This window comes from Pituophis catenifer, unplaced genomic scaffold, assembly GCF_029215685.1.
Source record: "Pituophis catenifer annectens isolate HBS135680 unplaced genomic scaffold, rPitCat1.0.hap2 SCAF_18, whole genome shotgun sequence".
Taxonomy (NCBI): domain Eukaryota; kingdom Metazoa; phylum Chordata; class Lepidosauria; order Squamata; family Colubridae; genus Pituophis; species Pituophis catenifer.
The window spans coordinates 1,423,538-1,448,627 of record NW_027256898.1 but is presented as its reverse complement, the minus strand read 5'-3'; the positions used below and the strand labels follow the sequence as shown (position 1 = coordinate 1,448,627).

Sequence of the window (25,090 nt, the reverse complement as noted above, 5' to 3'; positions counted from 1 at the left end):
TCAATCAGAATAACTGAGCTGGAAGGGCCCTCGGAGGTCTTCTAGTCCAGCCCCCTGCTCCAGTAGGAGACCCCAGATCATTTCAGACAAGTGACTATCCCAGTCTCTTCTTAAAAACCTCCAGTGATGGAATCACTCACAACTTCTGGTGGCAAGCAGTTCCCCTGGTTAATTGTCCTCACCGTTAGGAAGCTTCTCCTTAATTCCAGGTTGCAGGGGGCTGGACTGGAAGACCTCTAAGGTCCCTTCCCTCCCATCTATTCTGAAATGGAAATTTTTGTCCTCTACTAGGATGTCTCCTGTAGTGTGTTTACCTCAATCTTGCAAAGGAGACCTTGAAAAACTCTGGTCAGAGGGGCAGCTCCCTTACGCAAAGGACTGAGGGAATTGGCTACGTGTTGTTGTTCCTCTCCGTTGTATCTCTAAAGTTAGATTGAGATTTAGATTTTGTTGAACTTCTATACCGCCCTTCTCCCAAAGGACTCGGGGCGGCGTACAGCCATATTAAAATACCTACAAACCCACAAAATTTAAGACCAATTTAAAAACAAATATAGAAAATTTGGCCCACGAAATTAAGAACGAACACACGCCCAATTTAAAAATTCCTATTTGTTTGAGTACCAAGTAGTTGGTTCTCAAACCGTTGGCCAGCCTATTTATTTATTTATTTATTTATTTATTTATTTATTTATTTATTTATTTATTTATTTATTTATTAAATTTTTATACCGTCCCCTCTCCCGAAGGACTCGGGGCGGTGAACAGCCCAAGATTCAAAAACATACAATATAAACATTAAAATGACATTAAAAAAACAAAATTAAATCCCTAATGGCTTTCCCCAATTTAAAACCCCTTACCCATAAAATTTACCCCATAAAATTTTAATTCGCAATTTTATGATGTTTGTGTGTCTATATTTTTTCTTGACTGTACACCGCCTTGAGTCCTACGGGAGAAAGGCGGTATAGAAATAAAATAAGTAAATAAATAAATAAATAGATAAATAAATAAATAAATAAATAAATAAATAAAATTCACCAATAAAAAAATTTAAGCCAGATACCCAGATGATGCCAAGTAAAAGGAGAAAAAGTAAGGGGAAAAGGGGGGAAAAAAGTGAGACATTATAAAAATGTACACAAATGATGAACTAAAAATAAATATTAATCGAATAAGAAATTGAGAAGAAAGATAATTAGAAAATCGGGGCTGCTCGAATGCTGCTTTAGATTGAACTGAAAAGGGAAACAACAGGAGAGAGGGGAAGGAGTAGAGGGAGAGGAAAGGAGAAGAAAGGAGAGGAGAAATGACACAATATTCTAAAAAAAAAAATTAAAATTAAAAAAAAATTAGTATTCTTGGAAACGAGCAAAGGGCATCCAGCTTCCATTTTGTTGTTTTTTGTGTGTGCATCTTTTGAATCAAGTGAATTCCCTGAAATCTGTCGTCAGCAAGGCCATCTCCGGCAGGACAACGGGTCACAGGTTCTGTTTGCACGTAAGCCAGGGCAAATATTTGGATTTTTATTTATTTATTTATTTTTTTGCTAAGTCCACATTCGGCCCCCTTGCGCATACCTGCTGTTCAAGGTTGGAAGAGAAATTGAAAAAAAAAATTTCCAGCAGCAAATGGCAAAACTTCCACAGAAACCTATTGGGGTCCTCCTCCCCCTTAGCCCAAAAACTTCCTTACGAAGTTGTGGAGAAAGTTAAGAGAAGGATAGAAACAGAACAAACAGTGCCGAGAGGGACCTCGGAGATCTTCTAGACTAACCCCCAACCCCTTCTTCAAAGCCTCCGTTGATGGCGCACCTACAACTTTTTTGGGAGGCCAGTCACTTGACTTGGTCAATCGATCTGGGATTACAGAATAACGGAGTTGGGAGGGACCTTCGAGGTCATCTAGTCCAACCCCCTCCCTTCTGACGAGCCAAGGCAAGCCGGGGGGGGGAAGCCAGATTCACTTAACGCCCGTGGGACAAACTTCACAACTGCAGGGATTCACTTAAGAACTGTGGCAAGAAAGGCTGCAAAAGGAGGCAAAATTCGCTTAACGTCTGTCTCGCTCAGCAACGGCAACTTTGGGGCTCCATGACGGTCGTAGGTCGAGGACAACCTGACTTGTGCCACAGAAGCAATTACAAACTTACAAACGCTGCCACCTACTGGTTGAAGGCTATTATCGCTCTGCTGAATAACGCTGTACAGGTCGTCCTCGGCTTACGACAGTTCATTTAGTGCCCGAAGTAACAGCGGCGCTGAAAAAAAAAGGGACTTTATTCGCACTTATGACCATTGCCGCATTCCTCAATTGATCAGTTTGGATGCTTCACATTTATGACGGACGCAGTGTCCTGGGGGGGTGTGTGTCATGTGATCCGCTTAACAACCAGGTTACTGATTTCACAACTGTAGTGATTCGCTTAACAACAGTGCCAAGAAAGATAATAAAAGGGGGGGCTTAACAAATGTCTCGCTTAGCGACATAAATTTTGGACTCAATTGTGGTCATAAGTCAAGGACTATCTCTACATACCTAGTTTCTAGTAGTTGGAATTTGATAACTGAACAACCTAAAATGAACTCTATGCCCTTCCTATGGTTAATGCAATAATATATGTAAAATAAAAATAAATCTATCTATAAATCATTGGATTAAAGCCAATGGATTAAAGATCTGGTTGCATTCGCCACCGAGGAGCAGATCACCTGTAGACATTGCATAAATGAGTATGATAAAACACAGGACTCGTTTATCCAGAATACAGTGCATTAAAATAAGCGATAAGTCCTATAAACTTATTAAAAAATATATACATTTGCTCAAACAATATTTGCATTAGATAAAGTTGACGTGTGCAAAATACACGACAATTGTATTCCGGCAAGATGCCGCTTCCAGCAGCGGCACCGAATGAACAGATTTGCAAAGTGGGAAGGGACCTTGGAGGTCATTTAGTCCAACCCGCCACACCCCCGTCCAAGCAGGAGACCCTACACCGTTTCTGACAGAGGGCAGTCCAGTCTCTTCTTGAACGCTTCCAGGGATGAAGCTCCCACAACGTCTGAAGAACAGAATGATAACAGGATAACGGAAGGGACCTTGTAGGTCATCTAGTCTGACCCTTCCACCGAAGCAGGAGATTCTACACCCGTAATGGCGAACCTATGGCATGCGTGCCAGAGGTGGCAAGCAGAGCCCCTCTCTGTGGGTACGTGCACCATTGCCAGCTGCTCTTCTGGTTTCCAGTGCACACTTGTGTGCCAGACGACTGGTCTTCGTGGGTGCCAGAGTGCCGGAAAACAGCCTGAAAACAGCCTGAAAATGGCCGAAAAACATAAACCAGCTTGGTTTAAGGGGAATACCGTTTTTGGGCCATTTTTCAGCCGTTTTCAGGCTGTTTTGGGGGGCTGTTTTCAGGGCATTTTTTGGATCATTTTTGGTCCGAAAAACGGCACAAAAAAGCCCAAAATACAGCCTGAAAACGGCCCCAAAAATGGGCTGAGAAACAGCCAAAAAAACAGTCATATGCACGCCAGCCAGCTGCTCTTCTGGTTTCCAGTGCTCACATGTGTGCCAGCTGACTGGTCTTCGTGGGTGCCAGAGCATTGGAAAACAGCCTGAAAACGCCCCAAAAATGGCCGAAAAACATAAACCGGCTTGGTTTAAGGTAACACCATTTTTGGGCCGTTTTCAGGCTGTTTTGGGGGGCTGTTTTCAGGGCATTTTTTGGATCGTTTTTGGTCCGAAAAGCAGCACAAAAAAGCCCAAAATACAGCCTGAAAACAGCCCCCAAAATGGGCTGAAAAACGCCCCCAAAACAGGCATATGCGTGCCGGCCAGCTGCTCTTCTGGTTTCCGGCACTCCGGCGTGCGCATATGCACACACATGCATGTGTGTTCCGGTTTGGGCACTCGGTGCCGAAAAGGTTCACCATCACTTTCTTTACACCCTTTCCAAGGGATGAAGCTCCCACATCTGTCGATGTTGTGAAATCCTACAAGTTTCTGGACTGTTTTGCAAACGACGCCGGGCACAAGGGAGGCCCAGCGACCATTTCAAGCCAGGCTAAACTGAGATGGCGCTAAAGGAACGGCGACGATGGTGGCTTGTGTTCTTAGTCTCCATCAGTGTGCACCGGGGCGCTCACCAAGGAAACTTTCAACGGCTTTTAGACCCATTCAAAGCAGCAAGCCAAGTGGGAGACATTGTGAAAGGCGGACAGCGAATCGAAGCTTGTGTTTTGTGTGTGAAAAGCCCCACTGTGTGGCAGCCAAAACGGCAAAGATTTTGGCAGGCGGCTGGAACGTTTTCTGGGCAACGGGAGAGAGGAAGAGCCGAGGAAGATTCCACCCCCAAAAAAAATCTTTCTCAGCTTGGCGAAGCTGAAAGCAACATGGGGGTTCCTGATTTTGATCGGCGGATCTGGGCAAATAGGGCAGGACGAGAAGCAACGGATGGAAACTTCCTGCCAGCTGCCAGCTTCTCCCGCGGGTGTGCCAAGGAAAGCTCGCCTGGCAGATCGGAGGGGGCTGCCCCCAAAGAAGACGGGGTCCCCCTGTTCTCCAAAGCACCCGAAGCCAGGATGAGAAGCAACGGATGGAAACGAATCAAGGAGAGAAGCAACCGGGAACGAAGGAGCAATTTCCTAAATGTGACAACAATTAGCCTGTGGAACGGCTTGCCACCAGAAATTGTGGGTTGCTTCAACAACTGGAGGTTTTAAAGAAGAGATTGGACAGCCATTTGTCTGACGTGGTGTAGGGTTTCCTGCCTGAGCAGAGGGTTGGACTAGAAGACCTCCAAAGTCCCTTTCCAACTCTACTATTTCAGACAAATAGCTATCCGGTCTTTTCTTTAAAAACCTCCAGTGATGGGGCACCCACAATTTCCGGTGGCAAGCAGTTCCACTGGTTAATTCTTCCCACTGTCAGCAACTTTCTTCTTAGTCCCAGGTTGCTTCTCTCCTTGATGAGTTTCCATCCGTTGCTTCTTCTCCTGCCTTCTGGTGCTTTGGAAAAATAAGTTGACCCCTCCTCTTCTTTGGGGCAGCCCCTCAAATACTGGAAGCCTGTATCATGTCCCCACTATTCCTTCTTTTCTCTAGGCTGGCCATACCCAATTCCTGCCACCTTTCTTCATCTATTTTAGTCTCCAGGCCTTTTAATCATCTTGTTTGCTCTTCTTTGCACTTTTTTTTTTCCAAAATCTCAACCTCTTTTTTTTGGTAACGTGGGGACCAAAACTGGATGCCGTATTCCAGATGTGGCCTTACTAAGGCTTTACAAAGTGGTGCTAACCCTTCACCGTGATTTTTGAGCGTGCTGGTTATGCGCAGTTTTTGCCTGCCTCTCAATTCAGAGTCCGTGATTGATGTTATCTATTCATCCTTCGCTTTTGTGCTGAATTAAGCAGCCCAAATCCGTTCCCAGTTTGGGAAACTGTGCCTGGAATGGAAAGCGATAAGTTATTTCTTCGGCTAGACTGGCTTTCTTGCCCTCCTCTGTGTAATTCAGCGCCTAATCGAATTTTAAGGGAAAGTGTCGGCATGTCTCTACCAACTATGCATGCAAAAGCAAAAAGTGATTAGGTTACCCAGCTAATTTTAATGCCTTAATCTGTTTGATGCTTTCCACCTTGGTCCAAATAGGGGAAGCGTTGTGAATTCAGCAGCCCGTGGGGAGGGGGGGAAAAATAATTTGATTATTTTGGTTTCTGCCTGCCTGCTAAATGGGGAGGGACAGAGGGGCCCTAAAACGAAGCCTTTTCAGAATTTCTATTCGGGAATCAACAAATGTCCCGTATCAGGCCATGATTTCTGGAAGGTTGGACTGCTCTCTGAACATCCGTGGTCCTCATTGAATCCTGGGGTCTTCTCGGCTGTTTTGGGTCCAGTTACAATATTCTGTTACAATATAACAGAAGTTGGAAGGGATCTTGGAGGTCTTCTCGTCCAGCCCTTTGCTCAATGAGAGAGTTGGGAGAAAACCAGTTCAGGCAGGAAACACTAAACCATTACATGCAAACTCAACCGGGAATCCAGATTCGCTTAACAGCCGTGGCAACCCCTGCAGTGATTCACTTAACAACCGTGGCAAGAAAGATCGTAAAAGTGAAAAGTGAAAGTGAGCCTGAGTGGCGCAGCAGACTAATGCTACTGTTAAAGGTAGTATTCAGCTTCCAGCTGCCTGCAATTACTGCAGGTTCGAATCTCTCCAAGGCTCAAGGTTGACTCAGCCTTCCATCCTTTCTAAGGTGGGTAAAATGAGGACACGGTTTGTGGGGGCAATAAGCTGACTTTGTATAAAATATACAAAAGGATGAAGGCTATTGCTTAACACCTTGTAAGCCGCCCTGAGTCTCCGGAGAAGGGCGGCATATAAATCAAAATAAAATAAAATAAATAAAAATAAATAAATAAATAAAACTTGGCAAAACTCCCTTAACCAACATCTCGTTTAACAGCAGAAATGTTGGGCTACACTCTGCTGGTTAAGTCAAGGATTACTTCTGTGCCTCTCCCTCCTGACAATGTTTGTGGATTATTATTATTATTATTATTATTATTATTATTATTATTATTATTATTATTATTATTGTCATTAATTAAAAAGCAATAAAAATAAATTAAAAACAGGAGTCTCCACCTCGTGATTAGAATATTTTAATTTTTGCCAGGGCTGCCTCATCAAAATACCCCCTTTTAAGTTACTTATATAAGAGTGAGTCAGAGAGTTGATTTGCCAAGTCCATCTGCTGCGTCAACATATTGATTTGAATCATTCGATACACTTAACTCGGTTGCAAAATTAACTCCAATCGAGCAAAACAAGAGCTGGGGTTTATTTTTTTCCCCCTTCCCTTCTCTTTTAAAGAGCTTTGATCGTTAGAATAAGTGACAGAAATAAAAGAAGGGGGAATAGCAGTCTATACACTTTTTATATAATAAAATAAAAGTAGTAATAAGAGAAAACATGGAATAATTGACTCATGACCGATTGCAATTTAATATAATTGTGTATTGTTCTTAGAAATACATAAGTTGATTGAATGCAATAACTATGATTAATGTTACTAGTTTTATTCGTATTAGAATGTACGACACCCTGTTCGTGCATTGATTTGATACGATTGTAAAAAAAAAAAAAAAAAAAACTTTTTAAAAAAAGAATATTAATAGAATAGTCTGAATATTCCCAAATAAGTAAAAAAAAAATAAAATAAAATAATAAAAAACTTAAAAAAAAGATTAATAGAATAGTCTGAATATTCCCAAATAAGTAAAAATAATAATAATAAAATAATAAAATAAAAAACTTAAAAAAAAGAATATTAATAGAAGTCTGAATATTCCCAAATAAGTTGTAAAGTTTCCCAATTTATAAGACAGTTTAATACAAGAAGCCCTCAATGTATGACCATGATGGAGCTCAACTGTGGATATTGCCCCGTTTTATGACTTTTCGTGCCACCGTTGTTAAGTGAGTCACGGCGGTCGATAAATTATCCACCTGGTTGTTAAATGAATCCGGCTCCTCCTGATGGATGGATGGATTGATTGATTGATTGACGTGGTCTAGGATCTCCTGCTTGAGCAGAGGGCTGGACTAGAAGACCTCTGAGGTCCCTTCCCAACCCTATTCTGATTGATTGATTGATTGATTGATTGACATAGTCTAGGCTAGGGTCTCCTTCTTGAGCAGCAGGTTGGCCTAGAAGACAAGTCAAGTCCATGGGGGGAGGGGGAGGAAAGCCAGATTCGCTTAACAACCTCATTCCTCACTTAAGAACCGCAGCGTCTCACTTAACAACCCCCCCAAAAAAGCCCCCCCCCCCAAAAAAAAGCCTCGCTTCTTCCCAAAAGGCCTCCCGCTCCCCCAAACAGAAATTCAGGGGCGCAGCGGGTTTATAAACCCCGGGCGCTCCTCTTTATTTGATTTGATTTTTATTTGATTTAAGCCGAAGGTCGCAAAGCGGGGACCAACCCAAAGAGGCATCGCCGCTTTAAGAGGGCGGCGCCGAGGGGGGGGGCGGGAAGGGGAAGTGGGCGTGCCTTTCTCGCCACGCCTCCCGCCGGCCCCGCCCTCCGCTATAAAAGCGCCCTCTCGCCCGGGCTGGAGCTCAGAGTGACGCCGCCGCCGCCGCCGAGGAGGAGCGAGCGGGGCTCTTTTGCAAGCGGAGCTCGCGGGCGCCCTCTAGGGTGAGTAGAGGGGAAGGGAGGCGGAGGAGGAAAGGGGGGGTGGTGGGAAAAGTGGGGGGGGGGCTCTTGCCCATCTGCAGTGGGGGAGGGAGGGAGGGGGGGAGAGAATTGGGGCTGGGGGCTCAAGGGGAGGGGGGAGCCAAGGTTGAAGCCCCCTCCCCTTCCCCATCTCCGATCCCCTGCGGCTCCCCCAGCCCCGCTTTCCCCCCCCCCCCTGGGCTCCTGGTGGCGGGGAGGGAAGCAAGCCTTAGTCATCGTCCTGCAAAGCGCGGCGGGGAGGCGACGGCGCGCGGTGCACCTGCAGCGCAGGTAGGGCGAGCCCGGTTGCTAGGAGACCGCCCGGGGGCAGGAAGGTGAGCTCATTGCAGCTCAGGCGGCTCTCTCTCTCTCTCTCTCTCTCCCCCCTCTCTCTCTTTTTTCTCTCCCCCCCCCCCTCCCCAACAACAACAACAACCACCTCCTGGCCAGGTAGTCCTCTCCTGTCCTCCACCTGGGCTTGCCAGGAAGAATTCATGCTGCCAGGTGTAGGGTTTTGTCCCCTGGTCTCCAAAGAGGTGGAGGGGGGGCTCAGCTTGCAGATCTAAGGGGTTTCCCCCACCTCCACAAAGGAGAGGAGGGAGCAGGGGGGCTTCACCTGTCCTCCAAAGCCCACCTGAAGGCAGGAGGAGAAGCAACGGATGGAAACTGACCCAGGAGAGAGAGAGAGAGAGAGAGAGAGAGAGAAGCAACCTGGAATTAAGGAAGGAATGTTCTGAAAGGGAAGGACGGTTCACCAGTGGAACAGCTGGCCACCAGAAGTTGTGGGTGCTTCGTCATTTGGGGGCTTTTTAAGAAGAGACCTGACAGACACCTGTCTGAAATGGTTTAGGTTAGGGTCTCCTGACAGAGCAGGGGGTTGGACTAGAAGACCTCCAGGGTCCCTTCCAGCTCTATCCTGATTGACAGATGGATTGAAATGGCCTAGGGGTCTCCTGACAGAGCAGGGGGTTGGACTAGAAGACCTCTAAGGCCCCTTCCAGCTCTGTTATTCTGTTATCCTTTCGGGAGATTGAGCTGCAAGAGCCGAACGACCAGCTGTCTCGACCTCTCCCCCGCCCTTCCCCGCGCGTTGCCCGAGCCAACAATGATTGTGCCATTTGTGTGGCACCAGAAACGCTGGTGCCAGCCTCTAACTCCCCCACTCCCTGCCCCCCCCCCCCCGGCCGGCCTTTGCAAAATGCTTCCATCAAATACCTGGGCATCGCCCTGTCCCCCCCCCCCCCCCCATTTCTTAAAAGATGACCACACTGTGGGTTAAGGGCAGTGCCAGTCTAGGGCAGAGCAGGCGTCATATTCAACAGATGGTCTTTAGAACTGGCGGGCAAAGGGGGCAACCGAGCCCCCCCCCCACATCGCCACTCTGGGTCCTGCATCCAGCTTTTTGTGGCGCCTACCAAGGATTGCGTTTGTGTTGCCCCCCCCCCTTTTTTTTTTTTGCAAAGCTGGTTTATTTTAAAAGATGCCATTTGCTCTTCGGGGCAAGTGCCCATCGAGTAATGGTTGCAGGAGGGAAGTCTTCCGGACGGCTGGCATGGAAGAGACCCCAGGGGTGTGAGCCAAGATTTGCCACGGCAGGTTTTTCCTCGTGACGGCAATTGGCGCCAGAATTTCCGTGGTTTAAGTTAGCCTGCTTTTGCCACCAGAAGTTGTGGGTGGCTCAATCCCTGGAGGTTTTTAAAAAGAGACTGGGCAGCCATTGGTCTGAAAAGGACTAGGGTTTCCTACTTGAGCAGGGGGTTGGGATAAATGACCTCCGAGGTCCCTCCCGACTCAGTCGTTCTGCAATTCTATAATTGCAGACCAATCAGCCAGTGGAATAATTTTCCTCCGGAAGTTGTGGGTGGCTCCATCCCTGGAGGTTTTTAAGAAGAGATCGGACAGCCCTTTTGGCCGGAAAAGTCTACGGTTTCCTGCCTGAGCGAGCGGGTTGGGATAGATGACCTCCAGGGTCCCTTCCAACTCTTATTCCAATGGATCGATTTCAAGAGCTTTTCCTTTGCCACTGTTGTGAAGTGCTTCCCTGCAAGCTTGGCTAACTTAAGTCGCTCGGGGGGGTTAAGCCGAATCCGGCTTCCTCGTTGACTTCGTCACAAAAAGGGGGGATCGCGGGGGGACGCTGCCACCGTCGTAAATACGAGTCGGTGGCCAAGCGTATGGATTTTGACCCACGGGGAACGTCTGCGACGCTCGTTAAGTGTGAAAAAAACGCCAATAAGTCGCGTTTTTTTCCAGTTGCAACTTGGAACGGACGCTAAACGAAATGTCCACAAGTCCGGGACGACGTGCACGACGAAAATCCCATCCTGAAGTTGCGGTTGTGTTGCAGTCCAGTAACAAGCCTCATTGTCTTCCAACTGGGTTTGGGTGGTTAGGTGTGAGTAGGGGGCTGTCCCTGAAACCTCTCTCTCCCTTCCTCCAGAGTTGCGTCTTGGTGTAGCTCCTCGGGGCTCTTCCGTGGCACTTTGCAAAAAAGGATGTGGTGGAACTGTGTAATCTAAGCTTGCCGGTGACTGTGGTTTGTTGATATTATTACGTTTAATTACTTGGTTTCCTCCCGTAGACATTTTCAGGAAAGGAGATAAAGACCAAAAGAGAGAAAGGATTGGAGGGACACAATTTCTTCCTCTTGGGAGAAATTGGGTTTCGGGAATACTGCTAGCAATAAATAAACTCTGAATTCCTAGGCTTTGTAAAGCCTTAGTAAGGCCACTCCTGAAATGCTGCATCCAGTTTTGGTCCCCACGTTACCAAAAAAAAAAAGAGGTTGGAAAAAGTGGAAAGAAGAGCAAACAAGACGATTAAAAGGCCTGGAGACGAAAAAATACGAAGAACGGTTGCAGGAATTGGGTTTGGCCAGTCTAGAGAAAAGAAGGACCACGGGGGGACGTGATAGCATCGTCCAGTATTTGAGGGGCTGCCCCAAAGAAGAGGGGGGGGGTCCATTTATTTTCCAAAGCCCCTGAAGTCAGGACAAGAAGCAACTAACCGAAGGAGAGAAGCAACCAGGAATTGAGGAATTTTCTGAAAATCAGAACCATTAACCAGTGGAACTGCTTGCCACCAGAAGTTGTGGGTTCTCCATCAATGGAGGTTTTCAAGAAGAGACTGGACAGCCAGCTGTCTGAAATGGTCTAAGGTCTGTCTCCTGCTCGAGCAGAGGGCTGGACTAGAAGACCTCCAAGGTCCCTCCCAGCTCTATTCTGATTGATTGATTGATTGGTATGGTTTAGGGTCTCCTCGAGCAGAGGGCTGGACTAGAAGACCTCCAGGGTCCCTCCCACCTCTGTTCCGATTCTGATGAGCCCCCGATTCAAAAGCTTTCCGCTATTTTTCGCCTTCCCCCAAAACCAGGTTTTGGTAAAAAATATCGGGATTTTCTTCCGATTAAAATGTTAGCTTAAAAATGGCCGACGGCCGACTCACAATTTTGTGTAATCCACAAATGGATCTTTGCCGGGTTTTTTTGAGCAATTCAGTTACCCCCAAAGGACTCTGTGTGTGTGTGTGTTAGAAGAGTAAAGAAAGGTTCCCCCACCCCACCCACCTCCGGGACCCTTGATAGGAAAGTTTTGTGGGTGACACCTTTTTGTTGTGTCCGGCAAGGACACAAGGGGGGTTTTTAAGTTGTCGTTTGTGCAAGCTCGTGTTTGGCGTTTGCTGCAGGAATCGTTTCCAATTCTGGGCTGCCAAGGCAACTCAGCAGCCTTCGGATAAGCTGAATTTTTGCTTGAGTGGTAAGCGGCGCATGCCGGGAGCATTTGGGGCAACGGATCCCACGTTGCCGATCTATGGATATATTTGTGTGTGTGTATGTGTGTGTATACCGACAAAGGAGGAATATTTGTTTGCACAGGGTTGAAATTGAGGGGTCCTTGGTTCTCTCTGAGTTTTGTGGTTTTCTTGTAGACGTTTCACGACCCAACTAGGGAATATCATCAGTGCTAAAAGGAGTGGGGTTTGAGGAGGAGAAGAGAAAAGGAAGAAGGAAGGAAGGGAGAAAGAAGGAAAGAGGAGGAGAAGGTTTGTGGGGTCCTTGGTGCTCTCTGAGTTTTGTGGTTTTTTTGTAGACGTTTCATTATTCCCAACTAGGGAACGTCATTAGTGCAAGATGGAGTGGAGTTTGAGGAGTTAATGAGGAAGAGGAGAAGAGAAAGGGAAGAAGGAAGGAAAAGGAAAGAGGAGGAGTACTGTGGGGTCCTTGGTACTCTCGGAGCTTGGTTGTGGGTTTTTTTTTTTTCCCAGACATTTCATTACCCAACTAGGTAATACCATCAGGGTTAGAAGGGAGTGGGGTTTGAGGAGAAAGAGGAGAAGAGAAAAGAAGGAAAGAAAAGGGAGGAAGAAGGAAAGAGGTGGGGGAGGTTTGTGGGGTCCTTGGCGCTCTCTGAGTTTTGTGATTTTCTTGCAGGCGTTTCGTGACCCAACTCGGTAACATCATCCATGCATGATGGAAGTGCGGAGGTAGTTGGGGGGGGGGGAGCGGTTTCCTCTCGGTTCATCGAACTCTGATCTTGGTTTTTTTCTTCTTGCAAATATTTCATGACCCAGCTAGGTAACATCCGTGGTAGAAAGGGAGTAGGATTTGCAAGGGGGAGGAAGAGGAGGAGGAGGAAAACAAGCTCAGAGGGCACCAAGGAGTCTCTCTCTCTCTCTCTCTCTCCTTGAATTGTGAATTTTTACAGTTTGTTTTCCTCCAAATATTACTACTTGGTCTCTTTTTCCCTCATCCTATTCGGAGATACTTTCTGAGCTGGCTAACTTGGCCTTTTTCTTTTCCTAATAACTCTTTTCAAACTCAAAAAAGCTCAGATTCCAGGTAGCCCTCGTCTTACAGCCGTTCCATTTAGCGACCGTTCGAAGTTACGACGCGGCTGAGAAAAATGACCCGTTTTTTGTTTTTTTTTTCCTTTTCACCCTAACTCCCGTTGCAGGTCACACTCGATCCAAATTCGGGACTCTCGGGCCATTGACTCATAGTTACGACCGTCGCAGTGTCCTGGTGGGTGGGTGTCACGTGATCATCCCCCCCAGGATTCGCAGAACTGACCGTGCGGAGCAATTTGCTTAACAAATGCGGCCGGGGAAGTTGGTAAAACGAGGCAAAACTTGCAGAAATGTTGGGCTCAGTTATGGTCGTAGGCCGAGGACTATTTCCAGTGGGTTGAAACGGAAGTTCTTGGCTGCTCTGGTCTTCGTTTTTTTTTTGGTTTAGGGCCTCGTTTTACCCATGTGCCTGCATGTTTTTTTTTTTTATTTATTTATTTTAAAAAAAAAAGTTTTACAAATACATTTTCTCCCCAATTTCCCCCCCCCATACCCTCCCTAACCCTCCCCTTTCCCCCCCCCAGGACTTCCACAGTATAAAATCCTAATTGAGAGATACATTTTATAAAACTTATAAAACTTAAACCCCTCCACCCCCTATATACTGTTAATACCTTCCTAAAACTCAATTAATTTAACCCTACATAATGCATTCGTTCAGCTAAAAGCTATCTGATATTTCTTAGTTCGGTATTTATTCTGCACATAATCTATCCACTTTTTCCACTCCCCTACATAAGTCTCTTGAGTTCGGTCTTCTTTAAGTACGCTGAAATCTTCGCCATCTCTGCAAAACTGCCCGTCTTCAAACCTGCATTGTTTTAAGACAATCTGGATTTCCCATCCTAGAAAGTGAGGACAATCAATCAATGGAAGAGAAGTTGCCTCCAGAAGTTGTGAGTTGCTCCCATCACTGGAGGCTTTGAAGAAGAGACTTGTCAGGAACGGACTAAGCTACAGATCTCCTGCTCGTGCAAGGGGTTGGACTAGAAGACCTCTAAGGTCCCTTCCAGCTCTATCCCGATCCCGATTAGTCCCCGACTCTTCACCAAATTTTATCTTCCTCCAGCTGAGCACGTAGAAACGGCGGATGACTCGGTCATCACATCCTGTGATTGTATAGTCTATTCATCTGTGAAATTCCAGTATTTTTACTTTGGATATTTCTGACTCACCCACAATTTCATATCCCGTGGACGGCCGAAAACACACACAAAACACACACACACACACACACACACACACACCAAACATCCCCACATATTTTTAGCATTTTACAATTCATCTTACAATGAATTCGGGTATGAAAATGGATTTTAAAAAAAAAAAAAAAAAATTTTTAAATTAAATTTAAATTTAATTTAATTTAACAATTTTTAAAAAAAAGTCTAAAAGGGTTTGTTTTGGGGTTGTTGGTTTTTTTGGGCAACTTTTGCAAAAGTTTTCTCTCTTTTTTTTTTTTTTGAATCAGACTAGAGTTTGGGAAGGGCCGGATGTTTGAGTTGCCAGTTGTTCTTTCGGTCAAGCCCTACCTCGCAGGGTGGTTGTGTGGAAAAATAGATGGAAGACGAGGCCTCCTTGCCTTCAGTTGTAAAAAAAAATAATAAATGAATAAAAAGGGCAGAATAAATATATAATAAATATATAACGTGGCTTGCCTCGAACTTACAACCGCAATTGACCCCCCCCCCCCAAATTTCTGCTGTTAAGCGAGACATTTAAGTGGGCTTTCCCCCATTTTATGACCGATCTTGCTACAGTTGTTAAAGGAGGAACATGGTTGTTAAGTGAATCTGGCTTCCCACCTTGACTTTTGCTAGTCAGAAGGTCGTAATAGCGGGTCGTGTTACCTTGGGACCCAACAACTGTCATAAATACGAGTCAGTGGCCAAGCATCTGAATTGGGGACGGCTGCAACGGTTGTAAGTGTGGGGGAAAAAACACGGTCAAAAGCCCCTCCCCCCTTTTTTTTCCCAGGTCCGTTGTAACTTTCGAGCGGTCACTAAACGAACCGTCACAAGTGGAGGACTACCTCTTGGGGTTTGACTGTAGGTTCCTTAAAAAAAAAAAAAAAAAACCGACGCTCCGATTTTTCTCTAGAAGCGGGGCTGAATTGCCTCGAAGTCAGTATGGATTTAAACATTTTGTCTGAATCGCATTCGGGGTCACATCCGGTTCCTTCGAAGAGCGGAAGGCGCGAGAATTTTCCTTTCGCTCTTAAATGAAAAATAACGCCGAATGGTCAATGTTTGGTTTTTTTTTTTTTTTAAACCAGCGGTCTCAATTTGCTCGGTGCTCTTTGAGCTTGGGGGTTTCCTTGTAGACGTCTAATGACCCAACTAGGTAACATCATCAGTGCTAGAAGGGAGTAGGATTTGCAGAGAGGAGAAGGAGGAGGAGGCAGAGGGGAAGAGGAAGAGGAGGAGAAGAGGAGGAGGAAGAAGACTATGGGGTCCTTGGTGCTCTCTGAGCTTGGGGGTTTCCTTGCGGACGTCTAATGACCCAACTAGGTAACATCATCAGTATTAGAAGGGAATAGGATTTGCAGAGAGGAGGAGGAGGAGGAAGCAGAGGGGAAGAGGAAGAGGAGGAGAAGAGGAGGAGGAAGACTATGGGGTCCTTGGTGCTTTCTGAGCTTGGGAGTTTCCTTGCAGACGTCTAATGACCCAACTATGTAACATCATCAGTGCTAGAAGGGAGTAGGCTTTGCAGAGAGGAGGAGGAGGAGGCAGAGGGGAAGAGGAAGAGGAGGAGAAGAGGAGGAGGAAGACTATGGGGTCCTTGGTGCTCTCTGAGCTTGGGGGTTTCCTTGTAGACGTCTAATGACCCAACTAGGTAACATCATCAGTGCTAGAAGGGAGTAGGATTTGCAAAGAGGAGGTAATATTGTCCCTTCTCCAAATTCTGGATTTTTTGGGGGTGGTGGGGAAATAACCTTCCTGCGAGAAAAAACAAAATCTCCCAGATCAGCTCGTGCCGTCTTCCAACCAGCATCTCCTTCAAAGTTTTCCCGCAGGGGAGGTTGGTTGGTGGGCGGCAGTGGCGGCCCCTCCGGGATGGGCTGTTTTCGAGGCGCCAGCCGTGCTTTCTCGCCCTGCCCTTTTCTCTCTAGGCCCAGAGCCGGCTCGGCTGGCAGAAGGCGGGCAGGCGAGCGAGCCTGAATTTAAAAAAGCAAGGCTGGTTTAAAATAAAATCACAAAAATAATAAAAATTGCCGGCTTTTTAAGAAATGCTCGGCGGAGAGCATCCCCAAATGGCTAATAATAATAATAATAATTATTATTATTATTATAATTATATTCCGGTTGTTGTAAGGAAGGAAGGCTGCCTGCTTTGCCCTCCTGCCCCTTTTTGCTTGTGCTGAGTTTTTCCCCTCCAGGCTGTGACGGAAACCTGTATTAACTCGGGAGTGGCTTCCGATGGGGTGCCTTCTTCCCACCCACCCACCCTTCCTCCTCCTCCTCCTCCTCCTCCTCTTCCTCCGCTGGCAGGCGTTGGAAAGGCGGAGGAAGTGATGTCAGGTAGTTGTTAAACCGGGATGAGCAGCCGGTTGTGTGCCCCTCCCGCCTCTGGAGATTTACTCCTGATAGTTGGCGGCTGAGTAGGCAAAAAAACTAGGGAGAGCAAAGGCTGGGAGAATGTGTTTTTTTTTTTTTTTTGGAAGCCCAGCAAAGGAACTCTGAGCCCCCTCCCCACCTCTCTGTCTCTCTCTTTGTGCAGGGTAGACCCCCCCCTCCTCACCTTTCTGTCGTTTCCGGGCTCCTTGGCACAACCCCAAGAGGGGGGCTTGGCACAGAGAGAATCCTGCCTTTTGGATGGTTGTGGGGGGGTGGGGGTCACCCTCATGACCTCTCCCTCCCTCCCTCCCCTCCCTCCCTCCCCCCCAGATAGTTGCTTGTAGGCTCAGGCGGGGAGAGAATGGGTTTGCAAATGAGAGCAGTTTGGGGGGGGGGTTTGGAGGAACAAAATTGGCCAGTTCGTTGTTGTGTTGTGTTGTCTTGTGTTGTTGTGTTGCGTGCTAGCAGCCGTCGAAGCGAAAGGAATTTCGGGGTCCCTTTTTCGGATGGTGCAAGGGGTCTTAAGTAGGGCTCAGTAAGACGGCGGAGTATTTACCAGTTCAGAATAGAGTTGGAAGGGGCCTTAGAGGTCTTCTAGTCCAGCCCCAAGCTCGAGCAGGAAACCCTATAGTTAGAGGTCTTCTAGTCCAGCCCCAAGCTCGAGCAGGAAACCCTGTAGTACTATTTCAGACAGAGGGTTGTCCGATCTCGTCTTAAAAAGCCTCCAGTGATGGAGCAACCACAACTTCTGGTGGCAAGTCGTTCCGCGGGTTATTCTCACTGCCAGGAAATTGCTCCTTAGTTCTAGGTTGCTGCTCTCCTTGTTTGGCTTCCGTCCGTGGCTTCTCGTCCGGCTGTTCCCTCCCTGCCCTTCCCGTGGACCCATCGAGGCTGATGCCCGGGGGGGGGGCTCCAAGTGCCCCTTCTCTCCAGTCTCTCTCTCCCCCCCCCGCCCCCGGGCTGGGTGATTCAGCTCTGACCTGGGCATCCCTCCCCTCCCTTTCCAGAATATTCTCCTCCATCCCTTCATTATGGGACGACTTCCTTTCACTAATAACACACCTTGCAAGTTGTTATTAGTGCGCAAGGGGTGTTTCTGGAGACAGGAAGGGCGCTGCAGACAATTTCCTTCCGTGGCCCAGCTTTCTCCCACACGCCAGGAGAGGGGAATCTAGGTTGCCTTTTGAGAAACTGAGGCCGGGAGGGAGTAGATAGGAGGGTGGGGCACCAGAGGCCTTTTGTGTTTCGGGACAGGAAATGAAAGAAAAGGGTAGAAAGAGAGAAAGGAAGAGAGAAAAAGAAAGAGAAAGGAAAAGAAAGAACAAAAAGGAAAGAGAAAGAAAGGAAAGACAAGGAAAGAGAGAGAGAAGGAAAGAAAAGGAAAAAAGGGAAAGAGAGAGAAAGAAAAAGAGGGAAAGGAAAGAAAGAAAAAGGAAAGGAAAGAGAAGGAAAGAGAGAGAGAGAGAGAAAGAAGGAAAAAAAGTCAGGGAGAGAAAAAGAAAAGCAGTCATAAGTGGGAAAGGAAAGAGAGGAAAGGAAAGAGAGGAAAGAGAGAAGGAAAGAAGGAAAGAAAAAGAAAAAAGGGAGAGAGAAAGAAAAAGAAAGAGGGAAAGGAAAGAAAGAAAAAGAAAAGGAAAGAGAGGAAAGAGAACGAGAGAGAAAGAAAGAAAGAAAAAAGTCAGAGGGAGAGAAAGAGAAAGAAAAGCAGTCATAAGTGGGAAAGGAAAGAAAAAAAGAAAAGGAAAAAGAGAGAGGAAAGAGAGAAGGAAAGAGAGAAACAAGGAAAAAAGTCAGGGAGAGAAAGAGAAAGAAAAGCAGTCATAAGTGGGAAAAGAAAGAAAGAAAAAGAAAGAAAAGGAAAAGAAAGGAAAGAGCTCAAAACATAGGGAGAATTACAGCCATTATACTAATATCATTATTGCTTACTTGCATAATCCTCATTAAAACACTGGGTGGTCTCCTTTCCCTCCCTGTGTTGCATTCTCTTTTCCAAGTGTTGCTTTTCTTGGCCTCCACAAAGGGAATCGGTGTTAAGGAAAGCCAAACTTCCTTTATGGAGAAGTCTGAAATATTCCGGTCGACTAAACGGACTTAACAGCAGTTCCTTTAGTGACCTTTCGAAGTTACAACGGACTTGGGACCGTTTTTCACCCTTACGACCGTCGCAGCATCTAGGGTCACCCCCCCTTCTCCTTTGACCCTGGGGTCATTCTTACGCGTCCCTCTTCTTCCTTCCCCAGGGAGCCCAGGGAGCTTCTGAAGACCATGGACTCCTTCTGAAAGCCCGATGAGAAGGTCAAGCATTGTCCACCACAGGCCATGTCCACTACAGGCATTGCGGCCCAGGAGGTCAACCTCTCCTTGAACCCCAGCTTTCTCCGTAATGGAAGCCTGGAGGCCTGTTGCCGTCGCCACAACAGCCAGCTTGCAAAGTGAGTGCTGGACAAAGAGGGGGGGCGGGAAGAGAGCGGGACAGATGGACGACGCAGCGCGTCGGACTCTTAGACACGCCGTCGTGCTTCCCGTTTCATTTACGGTTGTGTGTTTTTCCCCCCCTCTTTTCTCTTACAACTCAGCCCTTTCTTCCGCGTGGACTCCGTAGCAATGGCTTGCAACCTGAAGCCAGGACCGCATCCCTTGGCCTCCGTTGGTAGGTACCCCGAAAAATTGTCCCGTTTCTTATTTTATCCCACCTGAAGGCTTTCGGGGTCTCCGCCGCCCGGAAGGCCTTGCGTTCCTCTTGTCTTAGCGCAGAGGGGCTCCCAAATTTTGCAGCTTTGCAGACCGGGGATTGTGGGGGGGCAGAGGGGATGGTTCCACGCAAGCCCACCGCTCATGGGGAACATACCCCTTCCCTCCCCCCACCCAACCAGCCGGTCCGCAAAGCCGAAAAAAATGGGGAACTCTACATAAAAGGCAGAGTTTCCCCTGTGGGCCTTAGCGTTTCCAATTATCCAAAATCTATCTATTATTTATCCCTCCTAAAAGGGAGGCGGTGGCTCAGTGGCTAAGACGCTGAGCTTGTCGATCGAAAGGTCGGCAGTTCAGCGGTTCGAATCCCGAGTGCCGCGTAACAGGCTGAACTCCTGTGACTTGTCCCAGCTTCTGCCAACCTAGCAGTTCGAAAGCAAGTAAAAAAAATGCAAATAGAAAAATAGGGACCACCTTTGGTGGGAAGGTAAGAGAGTTCCATGCGCCTTTGGCGTTGAGTCATGCCGGCCACATGACCACGGAGACGTCTTCGGACAGCGCTGGCTCTTTGGCTTTGAAACGGAGATGAGCACCGCCCCCTAGATTCGGGAACGACTAGCACACGTGCAAGGGGAACTTTTACCTTTACCTTATTTATCCCAAGATACCTTTCCTTCTAGGCCATGTCTCCTGTCCCAATCCAGACGGCGGTACGAGCTTCCTCTTGAGAGCCAGCCCTTCTCTCCTTCACCCTCCTGCTCCTTCCGCCTCCGAAGACCGCCTTGTTTCCAGCTTCGGTGGACTTTCTCTGACTATGAACCAGAACTCTGACGAGACACCTTCTCAAATCCCGGGGAAGAGCGGGCCCCTCCTCTCCCTTCCCCTGTCTTCGGTGGAGCGAAGCGCCCGTCCACTGCCACCTCTGCCCATCGCCGAAAACTTCCTGCACGACGAAGTGGATCGAGAAGTGGAGTTCCTGACCAGTTCGGATACCGACTTCTTGCTGGAGAACTGCGCGAGTCCCAGTTTTAAGCTTTCAGCTCAGGGTAGACGCAGTTTCAGGGGCTGCGGCCAGATTAACTACGCCTACTTCGACGCTCCGGCAGAGGTGAAGCCGCAACAGCCCAGCTGTCCAGAGAGCACCTGTCCGCCCCCTCCACCGCCACAACAACAACCTCACCGCCGGCTCCGCCGTTCTCATTCAGGCCCTGCTGGGTCCTTCAACAAACCGTCGGTCAGGGTCTCTAGCCACCTCTGTCGTTCGTCTCCCAGCTCCGATGACGACAAACCCGAGGTTCCCCCCAGGGTACCTCTGCCTCCCCGGCCCCTCAAACCTGATTATCGGAGGTGGTCGGCCGAAGTGACCTCCAGCGCGTATAGCGACGAGGACAAACCGCCCAAAGTCCCTCCGCGGGAACCTCTGCCCTGGAGCCATTCTCGGACGCCGAGTCCCAAAACGTTGCCGGCGTATCTCCACGGGGTCATGCCTCCGACGCAGAGTTTTGCCCCGGATCCGAAGTACGTCAGTAGCAAAGCTCTCCAGAGGCAGAACAGCGAAGGTTCATCCCACAAGGTGCCCTGTATTCTCCCCATCATCGAAAACGGCAAAAAAGTCAGCTCCACTCACTACTACCTCTTGCCTGAGAGACCCCCTTATTTGGACAAATATGAGATGTTCTTCCGGGAGGCAGAAGAGGGCAGCTTGAGGCCGGAGGAGGGACGGCGGCAGGCAGGCCCCGAAGCTGCCACTCTGGTCAAGGCTGACTTGGGAGGACTAGTCAAACGCAAACATTTGGCGTGTATGGTTTCTCCCTAGGGGGCCAGTGGTGACAGGACAGCGGTGAACGTTGAAAAGTTTTTGAATCCGAGAACAGCGACAACTTCTCCAAGGACCCTGTGTAGAGACTGGACGTAAAAGGGGAGGTAGAGACGTCAGTGCTGGAGCCTCCTGGACGGACAGCAATGATAGCTATGGCTCAACTGCCGACACCCAGGCAGGAGGAGACTTGGAAGGACGACAAGTCCTACACAACTGAGATTGGCCAGTTATTGAATATTCGAGAGCTGTGGTCTCTGACCTTTACGGCTTTACGAACCGGTGGGGGGGTGGAGGTGGGATGGTTCCGCGGGAGTGCACGCAACTCCCTTTGTGCGACCGGTGGGCACGCACGTCTGCCACTCGCACAAATGGCATCGTGCGTGCCTGCTGTCCTGCCCGCTTCCACGTCCCGGTTCCTGAACGGGCCACTGCTTGGTAGCGGGCTGCGGCCCCCGGGGTTGGGGATCCCCGTTCTAGAATAATATATATGTAGAAACTCACCTAAGTTAGAACGACCAAATTGTAGTCCTGCTGAGGTGACTGGTGGCTTTAACTGAAAGCCCAGAAGTTCAGTATTTTTTTTTGTGGGTGTTAATAGACGTTTTTCCACTTTGGGGGGTAGGTAGATTTTTAAATTATTTCTGTCCCGGGATGTTCTGTCTTCTCTGTTCCTTTTGGGGATGGGTGGGGGAAAACACGGCCATGGACAGAGTTGGGCCGTCCATTCACTTCCCTGTCCCTTGGCCTGTCCCTTCTTTGGTCTTGTTCCGTGGGCTGCGCAGCCATCTACATTTTTGAGGTCCAAGAAAGATTTATTTGATTTCTTTAGATCAGCGGTCCCCAAACTTTCTAGCTTGGTGGTCTGGCCCCCGGGAGGGGAGGAGGACAGGGAGAGGAGATGGTTTCAGTGTAGTGGTGGATTTCAACCGGTAGCAGCGGTGGGAGGCTCCACTCCACTTGCCCGGACATCATCACGGACGCTCTGCGCGAAGCAAACACGCACACACGCGCGCTCACAGTTCCAAACCGGTAGCAAAGGTAAGTGAAACCCACTACTGGTTTCGTGTCTCCATTTGGGCTCGCACAAAAGGACCTTCGTGCTCGAGCGGAGCGCCCACGGTTCACGCAAGTGCGCGAGAGCCCGCCACTCACGCGCAAGTAAAGCTACAGACGTGTGTAGTCGCTCGCCGCTGGTACAGCCCAGTTCCAAAAACGGGGCACGGCCCGGGGGGTGTGTGTTGGGGGTCAACCCTCAACAGCTCTGCGTTTCTGCAGCTGCTGAGGGTTTTGTGTGACCGCACAACAACTCAAAGATGCATTCCGACTCGGCCACAATATTTGTTTGAAAAGGGGGACCAATTGTTTAGATATAGAGCCGTTCTTGATTGTGGGGTCACGAATCTTGGGAACGGAGGCTGCTTGGTCCCACTTTTGAATAATTTCTGATCCACGAAGGGTTTCATTCCACATTCAACATGCACACCGGATAAATTAGCAGGAGGCCAAAACAGACGCTCCGACCAAGGTCCGTCCTGGTGGTTTTTTTCGAGTGGGGGGATTAACACAAACCCCCCATTGTTTACACTTCCCGATCCGCTAAAATGGGGAACATTTTCTGTCTCTTTTTTTTTTCTTCTTTCCTGACATTTTAGGAAAGCTGACCGTTCTAATTCAAACGAAAATGAAGGTTAAATCACAGAAACAATGCACTGAAAAACTTCGGTCTAGGGTGTACAGTTGTCGAGGGGATTTGTGTTCAGTTGTATTTTGGATATATATATATATATATATATTGTCACGTCTTGGATTTAATAAAGTTATGACATACTTATTTATGGTAAAGGTGCAGCTCCTATATTTATTGGGTTCTCCAGGCTTCCCCTTCCCTGTTCTCCTTCGATCTGCTCTTTTTAAGACGGCGAGCCCGAATGGAGTTGCCACACAGAATTGCCACTCGGTGTGTGTTTTTTAGGGTGTGTGTTCCTACGCACTCCCAACATTGGTCAATCCCGTCGTACGATGTGCTTACTATCAACATTGGGCAGTCTGCCACGCTGCGGCTGCAGAAGAAGTTGTAGGCTGGGTTTTGAAGCTCCTAAAGAAGGCAGCTAGCTGCGAGTTTTGGGACTTTTTAACTCCTCGGGTTACAACCACCACAGTTTTTGTGTTGCTGAGCGAGGCACAGGTCACTGTGCAGCTTTCTGAGCTTTTAATGCCATAGTTGTTAAGCGAATCGGACTTCCCCTCTTGACTTGGCTTGTCAGAACGTCAGAAAATTTTAAATGTTTAAAATAACACGGGGGCTGTTACGTCATGTTTGCTAAAAGGACAATTTTGGTCTTTCCAACACACACACACAAACACAGTTTCGGAACGGAGGTTTGAAAACAGGTTGGATAAAAATTTGATGATTTTTTTTTTTAAAAAAAAAATAAAAAAATAGGATTTTTAAAAATTTGCATCAGATTTTTCTGATTTAAATCGTTTTTTAAAAAAAATCAGATTTATTTTAATGAAATGCTTTTGGAATAAGCTATCTAAAGATAGTTTTCTACTTCATTTACATTAATCATTTAGTTTATTCAGCATGAAACGGAGCTTACGTTATGTAGCGTAAGATTCTGCAATATTTACATTTTTTGGTAAACTCGTCCAATGAATCCAAGCTCGGCATGGATGCACCCGCACAATTTCACAGCAGAGGTGACAGTTGCTCTTTGAAAAAAAAAATTACGAATTAAATCAAGTGGATTTAAATCAAGCCTTTTTACTAGTGATTTAAATCAACGTGATCCTGTTTGAAAAGGGATGGATTTTGCTCTTAATCCAGTGATAGATCAGAGAATCTTGAACCCAGAACTGGGTTCTCATCAGATTGCAATCTCGTCCAACTCTGCCCTCTAGTGGATGCTTTGGGCATTACAGCTGGGAGGGGGGAAAGGGGGGACACCAAATTCTGCCCCAGTGGAGTTGCCCCCCCACAAGACCACCATCTTTGGGTGGTTTTGAAGGTGTCTCTGCCACCAGAGGGACTTTTTCCATGCATGAATACCGATAGTCCTCGAACTTAACAACAGTTCATTTAGTGACCGTTTCAAAGTTACAACGGCCCTGAGAAAAAAGGGGACTCGGGACCGTTTCTCATGCTTACGACTGTTTGTGGCATCGCGTGATCAAAATTCAGACCCATAGCAACTCACCTTTACGATGGTTTTTCACACTCTACGTCCGTTGCAGCATCCCCCGCGGCCGCGTGATCAGAATTCCGACGCTTGGCCGCTGTCTCGCATTTATGACGGGTTCCGGGGTCACTGTTGCAACCTTTTGGCCATTTGTTTATTCACAACTGGAATGTTCCTAACTTAACATTCTGCAGAGATTCACTTAACAACTCTGGCACGAAGGGTCGTAAAACAGGAGCAAACCTCACTTAGCAAATGTTTGGCTGAGCAACATAAATTTTTGGATTCCACTGTGGTCACAAGGCGTGAACTACCTATAATTTGTTCGATAATGCTCCATGCCGAGCCCTAAAATAATCTTGTTTATTTCGTGCTAAATCCTGAACTAAACTCAATACTGAATCCTAAATTTACTTAATAACCTCCGATGCTGAATAATAAACTCAGTTCCAAATGATGAGGAATTTCTTCAACGACACTCAAAATGCTAAAATAATACTAAATACTAATTTGTTTTATAACGTTTAATGCTCGCTGCTTTTTTTATTCCCTGCTGCCCAACTTGCGTTTTCCTAGCGCAAGGTTTGAATTTTTTTATAGATAATAATTGTGATTTTTCTAATTCTAATTCTTGTCTAATTCTAATTCTTTTAAAATTATAATTTTTCTATCATTTTTTTATAATTCTGAACGGAATCGGGTGTAAGGTTTATTAATTGTTTTTTTATTTTGTTTTGTTTTAATGATTTCCCGGCCAAGGAAACACCACCG

General features: G+C 47.3%; 1 protein-coding gene across 3 annotated transcripts; it reads left to right on the top strand.

The window, feature by feature from the left end:
- Positions 1–7,600: 7,600 nt before the first annotated feature.
- On the top strand, positions 7,601–23,429 carry ERRFI1 (ERBB receptor feedback inhibitor 1). 3 transcript variants are annotated; one of them, XM_070956321.1, is made up of 5 exons: positions 7,601–8,207; positions 10,479–10,761; positions 18,868–19,059; positions 19,204–19,277; positions 19,999–23,429. In XM_070956321.1, the coding sequence occupies exons 3-5, from the start codon at positions 18,947–18,949 to the stop codon at positions 21,132–21,134; spliced, it is 1,323 nt and encodes a 440-aa protein (XP_070812422.1). In that variant the 5' UTR covers positions 7,601–8,207; positions 10,479–10,761; positions 18,868–18,946; the 3' UTR covers positions 21,135–23,429. The 3 variants fall into 3 exon arrangements, with proteins under 3 accessions (XP_070812422.1, XP_070812421.1, XP_070812423.1); XM_070956320.1 differs by lacking the exon at positions 10,479–10,761; XM_070956322.1 differs by lacking the exon at positions 7,601–8,207 and having other exon boundaries at positions 9,735–10,752.
- Positions 23,430–25,090: the final 1,661 nt, after the last annotated feature.

Excerpts from the sequence above, each read along its gene's own strand:
- ERRFI1 (XM_070956320.1), top strand. The coding sequence starts at position 18,947 with ATGTCCACTACAGGCATTGCGGCCCAGGAGGTCAACCTCTCCTTGAAC. Across the intron at positions 19,060-19,203 it reads CACAACAGCCAGCTTGCAAA|CCCTTTCTTCCGCGTGGACT; the intron begins GTGAGTGCTGGA and ends CTTACAACTCAG. Across the intron at positions 19,278-19,998 it reads GCATCCCTTGGCCTCCGTTG|GCCATGTCTCCTGTCCCAAT; the intron begins GTAGGTACCCCG and ends CTTTCCTTCTAG.